This window comes from Nerophis lumbriciformis, linkage group LG01 (genome assembly GCF_033978685.3).
Source record: "Nerophis lumbriciformis linkage group LG01, RoL_Nlum_v2.1, whole genome shotgun sequence".
Classification (NCBI taxonomy): domain Eukaryota; kingdom Metazoa; phylum Chordata; class Actinopteri; order Syngnathiformes; family Syngnathidae; genus Nerophis; species Nerophis lumbriciformis.
In genome coordinates this window covers 70322735-70332500 of record NC_084548.2, presented here as the reverse complement: position 1 = coordinate 70332500, position 9766 = coordinate 70322735, and the positions used below count along the sequence as shown (strand labels likewise).

General features: G+C 37.5%; 1 protein-coding gene across 7 annotated transcripts in view; it reads right to left on the bottom strand.

Annotated features, from left to right (window-relative positions):
* Positions 1–9766, bottom strand: part of bcas1 (brain enriched myelin associated protein 1) — a 46620-nt gene that overhangs the window by 14640 nt on the left and 22214 nt on the right. For 2 of the 7 annotated variants that reach the window (XM_061925321.2, XM_061925325.2), the window contains exons 6-8: positions 7093–7122; positions 6808–6984; positions 420–482 (exon numbers count right to left, since the gene is read on the bottom strand). In XM_061925321.2, coding sequence (XP_061781305.1) covers positions 420–482; positions 6808–6984; positions 7093–7122 — 270 coding nt within the window. The remainder of the gene's footprint in view (positions 1–419; positions 483–6807; positions 6985–7092; positions 7123–9766) is intronic. The other 5 variants (XM_061925322.2, XM_061925327.2, XM_061925324.2 and 2 more) reach the window with 3 other exon arrangements.

Genomic DNA, 9766 nt, shown 5'->3' with positions numbered 1-9766 from the left:
TTAAAATGTAATGTTAGCATGTAGTTCCCATGGCTTTGCTCGTGTTGCTAGCCTAGAATGGTGTTAAAATGCAATGTTAGCATGTAGCTAACATAGCTATGCTTGTGTTGTTAACCTAGAATGGTGTTAAAATGTAGTGTTAGCATGTAGCTAACATAGCTATGCTTGTGTTGTTAACCTAGAATGGTGTTAAAATGTAATGTTAGCATGTAGCTCACAAAGCTATGCTAGTGTTGCTAACGTTTGTATCCTACTGTTCCATTGCACAAAAGCGTTTCTTGGAGACACCCTCTGTCATGTACAGGCACAGTTCATCAGCATTGAAGCTACATATACAGTAGTGTTTACTAGACTAACACACTTCTAATCCTCCCTCCTGGGACAAAAGTGTTGACAGATACTATAATATGTACACATACATTTACCTGTACTTCTACACCTGTGTCTACTTCCACTTCTTGCCCTGGTGTCTCCTTGTTAGTCTGCAGCACATTGAAGCAGTTGTTACTGGGAGTTACAAGCCAACATGAGATTAATAACAACAACAATACAGCTGCTCATGCTGTAGTAGGCATGCCAGGCCACTAGTTGGCAGTGTGACTGGAAGGCTGGTCAATGAACAAAGGCCTTCTTATGACATGATTGAGTGGAGATGGATAATGAAGTGAGAGCACGGTGGAAATGCAGTTTCAATACAATTTAATATCAGAATATATATATATATATATATATATATATATATATATATATATATATATATATATATATATATATATATATATATATATATATATATATATATATATATATATATATATATATATGTATGTGTGGGAAAAAAATCACAAGACTATTTCATCTCTACAGGCCTGTTTCATGAGGGGGGGTACCCTCAATCATCAGGAGATTTTAATGGGAGCATTCGCATACCATGGTTTATATAGGGCACAGAGTGGGTGGGTACAGGCTGGCCTAGGGGCGTGGTGATTGGCTCATGTGTTACCTAGGAGGTGTTTCCGTCTATGGCGGCATGTTGTTACAATTTCGCTGCGCTTGTTGAGGGATGACAGGTCTGGACGGTAAATAATAAACAGTTTCTCTTTCAAGCATAGGTTGCATCTTTTATTACCACTATTGTAAGGTGTGCTGGATGCAAGAATTTGCCATGTTATTGAATATTCAACATTATTGTCTTTGAGGTCCCAAATGTGTTTGCTGAGTTCTGTGGTATTTCGCAGGTTTTTGTTCCTGAAAGAAGCCTTGTGATTGTTCCATCTGGTTTTGAATTCTCCCTCGGTTAATCCTACATATGTGTCGGATGTGTTAATGTCCTTGCGTATTACCTTAGATTGGTAGACAACTGATGTTTGTAAGCACCCCCCGTTGAGAGGGCAATCAGGTTTCTTTCGACAGTTACATCCTTTGTTGGTTTTGGAGTCGCTCTGTCTGGGGGCCGACGGCTCATTTGCAATTGTTTTGTTGTGGTTTGAGATGATTTGTCGTATATTGTTCATGCAGCTGTAGCTCAATTTAATGTTGTTCTTGTTGAATACTTTTCTTAGGGTGTTGTCTTTGGGAAAGTGTTTGTCAATCAGATTGAGGAATTTGTGTCCAATGTTAGTTGAGACGTTTTTGCTGTATGGGGGGTTGTACCAGATGATGTCGTTTCGTTTTCTGTTCTTTTTTGGCTGGTTTCCTGGCGTGGGTTCATAGGTGAGGGTGAAATTGTATCCGCTTTCATCAAGGGCTTTTTGGTACGGGGGGGTTGCTTGGTCAAATTCAGCTTTGCTAGATGACAGCATCGATAGCCTTTTATTGATTCCGGTAGGTATTCTTTTCGTGGTGGTGGGTGGGTGGTTGCTGTCATGGTGCACGTATTGGAGTGTTGTGTTGGGTTTCGTGAATGGTTGGTAGCTGTTATTTCTCAGGTTGAAAGTGACGTCAAGGAAGTTGACGGTTTGCTTGTTGGCTTCAATCGTGATCCGTAGGCCGTTCTCTTTGAAAATTTGGCATATGCGCTTCATGGTATTCTCGCTGCTCCTTGGCGAGGCGCGACACACTGCCAGTCCGTCATCACGGCAGTGTGTCGCGCCTCGCCAAGGAGCAGCGAGAATACCAAGAAGCGCATATGCCAAATTTTCAAAGAGAACGGCCCACGGATCACGATTGAAGCCAACAAGCAAACCGTCAACTTCCTTGACGTCACTTTCAACCTGAGAAATAACAGCTACCAACCATTCACGAAACCCAACACAACACTCCAATACGTGCACCATGACAGCAACCACCCACCCACCACCACGAAAAGAATACCTACCGGAATCAATAAAAGGCTATCGATGCTGTCATCTAGCAAAGCTGAATTTGACCAAGCAACCCCCCCGTACCAAAAAGCCCTTGATGAAAGCGGATACAATTTCACCCTCACCTATGAACCCACGCCAGGAAACCAGCCAAAAAAGAACAGAAAACGAAACGACATCATCTGGTACAACCCCCCATACAGCAAAAACGTCTCAACAAACATTGGACACAAATTCCTCAATCTGATTGACAAACACTTTCCCAAAGACAACACCCTAAGAAAAGTATTCAACAAGAACAACATTAAATTGAGCTACAGCTGCATGAACAATATACGACAAATCATCTCAAACCACAACAAAACAATTGCAAATGAGCCGTCGGCCCCCAGACAGAGCGACTCCAAAACCAACAAAGGATGTAACTGTCGAAAGAAACCTGATTGCCCTCTCAACGGGGGGTGCTTACAAACATCAGTTGTCTACCAATCTAAGGTAATACGCAAGGACATTAACACATCCGACACATATGTAGGATTAACCGAGGGAGAATTCAAAACCAGATGGAACAATCACAAGGCTTCTTTCAGGAACAAAAACCTGCGAAATACCACAGAACTCAGCAAACACATTTGGGACCTCAAAGACAATAATGTTGAATATTCAATAACATGGCAAATTCTTGCATCCAGCACACCTTACAATAGTGGTAATAAAAGATGCAACCTATGCTTGAAAGAGAAACTGTTTATTATTTACCGTCCAGACCTGTCATCCCTCAACAAGCGCAGCGAAATTGTAACAACATGCCGCCATAGACGGAAACACCTCCTAGGTAACACATGAGCCAATCACCACGCCCCTAGGCCAGCCTGTACCCACCCACTCTGTGCCCTATATAAACCATGGTATGCGAATGCTCCCATTAAAATCTCCTGATGATTGAGGGTACCCCCCCTCATGAAACAGGCCTGTAGAGATGAAATAGTCTTGTGATTTTTTTCCCACACATACATATATTGCGCTCTACTACGGTATCGAGCACTATTTTTTGGATAACCTTATTAAGACATATATATATATATATATATATATATATATATATATATTTTTTTTTTTTTTTTTTTTTTACAGGCATGATGGCACATCGTCGTCACGTGGTGACATTGCTGGTTTTACGAGCAGAGGAGCATGTTCGGCAGCGCACACACACAGAGTACTTATAAGCAGACACAGTGTGTAGACAGAAAAGGAAGAATGGACACATTTTGGCTTAAAAAGTAAAGATAAAGGTGAAGTTATAACACTGAAACACCCTCAGGAAGAGGTGCTTTAAGACATGGCTAGCTGGCTAGCGGCTAACGTCCATCCGCAGTCGGCAGTATTTTAGCTAGTTCTTTTTTTTTTCATATCTACTTTTTTAGCTACTTTTGTTTTAGCGACTACTTTTTTTTTTATAGCTACTTTTTTAGCTACTTTTGTTTTTGCTACTACTTTTTTTAATAGCTACTTTTGTTTTAGTTACTACTTTTTTTAAGCTACTTTTTTTAAGCTACTTTTGTTTTAGCTACTACTTTTTTTTTAGCTACTTTTGTTTTCACTACTTCTAAATCACTAATCCTCGCTTGCATGGCGAAAAATAAAATACTTTTCTTACAAGTACCATTATCACTGGAGGATGATTTTTTATACCTACTTTTTTAGCTACTTTTTAGTTTTAGCTACTACTTTTTTTTTTAGCTACTTTTATTTTTAGCTACTTTTTTAGTTACTTTTGTTTTAGCGGCTACTTTTTTTTAATAGCTACTTTTGTGTCAGCTACTTTTGTTTTAGCTACTACCTTTTTTAATAGCTACTTTTGTTTTAGCTACTACTTTTTTTAAGCTACTTTTGTTTTAGCTACTTTTGTTTTAGCTACTACTTTTTTTTTTAGCTACTTTTGTTTTAGCTACTTCTAAATCACTAATCCTCGCCTCCATGGCGACAAATAAAGTAAGTTTCTTACATGTACCATTATCACTGGAAGGAGATTTTTTTATAGCTACTTTTTTAGCTACTTTTGTTTTAGCTACTACTTTTTTTTTAGCTACTTTTGTTTTAGCTACCTTTTAGCTACTTTTGTTTTAGCTACTACTTTTTTTAAGCTACTTTTGTTTTAGCTACTTCTAAATCACTAATGCTCGCCTCCATGGCGACAAATAAAGTATGTTTCTTACAAGTTACATTATCACTGGAGGACGATTTTTTTATAGCTACTTTTTTAGCTACTTTTGTTTTAGCGACTACTTTTTTTTTTAGCTGCTTTTGTTTTAGCTACTTTTTTTAGCTACTTTTGTTTTAGCTACTTTTTTTTAGCTACTTTTGTTTTAGCTACTTCTAAATCACTAACCCTCGCCTCCATGGCGACAAATAAAGTACGTTTCTTACAGGTAGCATTATCACTGAGGACAATTTTTATAGCTACTTTTTTAGCTACTTTTGTTTTAGCTACTTTTTTTTTTAGCTACTTTTGTTTTAGCTACTTTTTTTTTAGCTACTTTTGTTTTAGCTACTACTTTCTTTCTTTTTTAGCTACTTTTGTTTTAGCTACTATTTTTTCTAGATATTTTTGTTTTAGCTACTTTTAAATCACTAATCCTCGCTTCCATGGCGACAAATAAAGTACGTTTCTTACAAGTACCATTATCACTGAGGACAATTTTTTATAGCATTTTTTTAGCTACTTTTGTTTTAGCTACTTTTTTCTGGCTACTATTTTTTTTAGCTACTTTTGTTTTAGCTACTTTTTTTTAGCTACTTTTGTTTTAGCTACTACTTTCTTTCTTTTTTAGCTACTTTTGTTTTAGCTACTTCTAAATCACTAATCCTCGCCTCCATGGCGACAAATAAAGTAAGTTTCTTACAAGTACCATTATCACTGGAGGACAATTTTTATAGCTACTTTTTTAGCTACTTTTGTTTTAGCTACTATTTTTTTTAGCTACTTTTGTTTTAGCTACTTCTAAATCACTAACCCTCGCCTCCATGGCGACAAATAAAGTAAGTTTCTTACAAGTACCATTATCACTGAGGACAATTTTTTATAGCTACTTTTTTTTAGCTACTTTTGTTATAGCTACTATTTTTTTTAGCTACTTTTGTTTTAGCTCCTTTTTTTTAGCTACTTTTGTTTTAGCTACTATTTTTTTTAGCTACTTTTGTTTTAGCTACTTCTAAATCACTAATCCTCGCCTCCATGGCGACAAATAAAGTAAGTTTCTTACAAGTACCATTATCACTGGAGGAAAAATTTTTATAGCTACTTTTTTAGCTACTTTTGTTTTAGCTACTATTTTTTTTAGCTACTTTTGTTTTAGCTACTTCTAAATCACTAACCCTCGCCTCCATGGCGACAAATAAAGTACGTTTCTTACAAATACCATTATCACTGAGGACAATTTTTTATAGCTACCTTTTTTAGCTACTTTTGTTTTAGCTACTACTTTTTTTTTTTTTTTTTTTTTAGCTACTTTTGTTTTAGCTACTTTTAAATCACTAATCCTCGCCTCCATGGCGACAAATAAAGTACATTTCTTACAAATACCATTATCACTGAGGACAATTTTTTATAGCTACTTTTTTAGCTACTTTTGTTTTAGCTACTACTTTCTTTTTTTTTATAGCTACTTTTGTTTTAGCTACTTCTAAATCACTAATCCTCGCCTCCATGGCGACAAATAAAGTAAGTTTCTTACAAGTACCATTATCACTGGAGGACGAGGAATAGCTAAACATGCTTCACTACACATACAATAGCTCACCGGCGTCACCATGTAAACAAACGCCATGAGTGGATCTAAACTTGACATCCACTGTAATGATACCAAGTACAATAGCGTATCTAGTCGATACTACTATGATTACATTGATATTTTTTATCCTCACAATTTTTTTTTTTCCTTTTTAAAATTCATATTATGTTCATAAACTCGGTAAATACGTCCCTGGACACATGATGACTTTGAATATGACCAGTGTATGATACTGTAACCACTTGGTATTGGATCGATACCTAAATTTGTGGTATCATCCAAAAAACTAAAGAATAAGTGATTATTACATTTTAACAGAAGTGTAGATAGAACATGTTAAAAGAGAAAGTAAGCAGATGTTAACAGTAAATGAACAAGTGGATTAATAATCCATTTTTACGGTTTGTCCTTTATAATGTGTACAAAATAATAGGTGTATAAATGACACAATATGTTACTGCATAGATTAATTAGGAGTCTTTGTTTGTTTACTTACTACTAAAAGACAAGTTGTCTAGTATGTTCACTATTTTGTTTAAGGACTAAATTACAATAATAAACATATGTTTCATGTACACTAAGATTTTTTGTTAAAATAAAGCCTATAATGCCATTTCTTTGTGGTCCCCTTTATTTAGAAAAGTATCGAAATACATTTTGGTACCGGTCCCGATATTGGGACAACCCTATTGTAGTGATAATAAAGTATTTACCTTCGTACGAAAGAACTTGCTCAGGACATCTTTGGGCTTTTCTCTGGAGGCGCTGGCTTTCGCAGGTTTGCCACTCAGCTCCACTTTCACTTCCAGTTTGGGAGGCTCTGGAGGAGGAGGAGGCGGGGGGACCGACATCCCCCTGGGGGCCGGCGGCGGGTCGGACACCTGAGCCACCTGGTGGGAGACACAGAGTTGGCGGGCGAGCGGATGCCAGATAAAAGAAGCTTTCTCCAGGAAGTAGCCCGATCCCAGTTATGTGCAAGGGAAAGACAATGTGCTCACGGTGGTGCCTGGTCCTGACTGGCGCTCCTTCTGGAAGTGAAACACACAGCTGTGATAATCAGCTCATTAATCTCACCTCACTGGACTGTGCAGTTTGCTCATCTGAGCAGGATTCATCCGTTACCTTGGATCTCTGGCTGTCCTATCTAGTCTTTGGGATAAAACAACTCTATCTCTGACTTCCCTATCTTGTATTTGATATAGTACAGCCCTAATTCTACTCTACTCTACTTTTAATTTTCCAATCAAACTCTCCCGAAGAAATCAATAAAGTACGATCTATCTATCTAAAGTTGTCCTTTGTCGTCTTTACGATTGGATAGCTCTAGCTCTGGCTGTCCTATCTAGTCTTTGGGATAAAACAACTCTATCTCTGACTACCCTATCTTGTATTTGATAAAGTACCGTCCTAATTCTACCCTACAGCTGTCCTCTCTAGTCTTTAAGATTGGACAGCTCTAGCTCTGGCTGTCCTACCTAGTCTTTGGGATAAAACAACTCTATCTCTGACTTCCCTATCTTGTATTTGATATAGTACAGCCCGAATTCTACTCTACTCTACTTTTAATTTTCCAATCGAACTCTCATGAAGAAATCAATAAAGTACTATCTATCTATCTACAGTTGTCCTTTGTCGTCTTTACGATTGGATAGCTCTAGCTCTGGCTGTCCTATCTAGTCTTTGGGATAAAACAACTCTATCTCTGACTACCCTATCTTGTATTTGATAAAGTAACATCCTAATTCTACTCTACAGCTGTCCTCTGTAGTCTTTAAGATTGGATAGCTCTAGCTCTGGCTGTCTTATCTAGTCTTTGGGATAAAACAACCCTATCTCTGACTTCCCTATATTGTATTTGATATAGTACAGCCCTAATTCTACTCTACAGCTGTCCTCTGTAGTCTTTAAGATTGGCTAGCTCTAGCTCTGGCTGTCCTATCTAGTCTTTGGGATAAAACAACTTTATCTCTGACTTCCCTATCTTGTATTTGATATAGTACAGCCCTAATTCTACTCTACTCTACTTTTAATTTTCCAATCGAACTCTCATGAAGAAATCAATAAAGTACTATCTATCTATCTACAGTTGTCCTTTGTCGTCTTTACGATTGGATAGCTCTAGCTCTGGCTGTCCTATCTAGTCTTTGGGATAAAACAACTCTATCTCTGACTACCCTATCTTGTATTTGATAAAGTAACATCCTAATTCTACTCTACAGCTGTCCTCTGTAGTCTTTAAGATTGGATAGCTCTAGCTCTGGCTGTCCTATCTAGTCTTTGGGATAAAACAACCCTATCTCTGACTTCCCTATATTGTATTTGATATAGTACAGCCCTAATTCTACTCTACAGCTGTCCTCTGTAGTCTTTAAGATTGGCTAGCTCTAGCTCTGGCTGTCCTATCTAGTCTTTGGGATAAAACAACTTTATCTCTGACTTCCCTATCTTGTATTTGATATAGTACAGCCCTAATTCTACTCTACTCTACTTTTAATTTTCCAATCGAACTCTCATGAAGAAATCAATAAAGTACTATCTATCTATCTACAGTTGTCCTTTGTCGTCTTTACGATTGGATAGCTCTAGCTCTGGCTGTCCTATCTAGTCTTTGGGATAAAACAACTCTATCTCTGACTACCCTATCTTGTATTTGATAAAGTAACATCCTAATTCTACTCTACAGCTGTCCTCTGTAGTCTTTAAGATTGGATAGCTCTAGCTCTGGCTGTCCTATCTAGTCTTTGGGATAAAACAACCCTATCTCTGACTTCCCTATATTGTATTTGATATAGTACAGCCCTAATTCTACTCTACAGCTGTCCTCTGTAGTCTTTAAGATTGGCTAGCGCTAGCTCTGGCTGTCCTATCTAGTCTTTGGGATAAAACAACTTTATCTCTGACTTCCCTATCTTGTATTTGATATAGTACAGCTCTAATTCTACTCTACTCTACTTTTAATTTTCCAATCGAACTCTCCTGAAGAAATCAATAAAGTACTATCTATCTATCTACAGTTGTCCTTTGTCGTCTTTACGATTGGATAGCTCTAGCTCTGGCTGTCCTATCTAGTCTTTGGGATAAAACAACTCTATCTCGGACTACCCTATCTTGTATTTGATAAAGTACCGTCCTAATTCTACCCTACAGCTGTCCTCTCTAGTCTTTAAGATTGGACAGCTCTAGCTCTGGCTGTCCTACCTAGTCTTTGGGATAAAACAACTCTATCTCTGACTTCCCTATCTTGTATTTGATATAGTACAGCCCTAATTCTACTCTACTCTACTTTTAATTTTCCAATCGAACTCTCATGAAGAAATCAATAAAGTACTATCTATCTATCTACAGTTGTCCTTTGTCGTCTTTACGATTGGATAGCTCTAGCTCTGGCTGTCCTATCTAGTCTTTGGGATAAAACAACTCTATCTCTGACTACCCTATCTTGTATTTGATAAAGTAACATCCTAATTCTACTCTACAGCTGTCCTCTGTAGTCTTTAAGATTGGATAGCACTAGCTCTGGCTGTCCTATCTAGTCTTTGGGATAAAACAACCCTATCTCTGACTTCCCTATATTGTATTTGATATAGTACAGCCCTAATTCTACTCTACAGCTGTCCTCTGTAGTCTTTAAGATTGGCTAGCGCTAGCTCTGGCTGTCCTATCTAGTCTTTG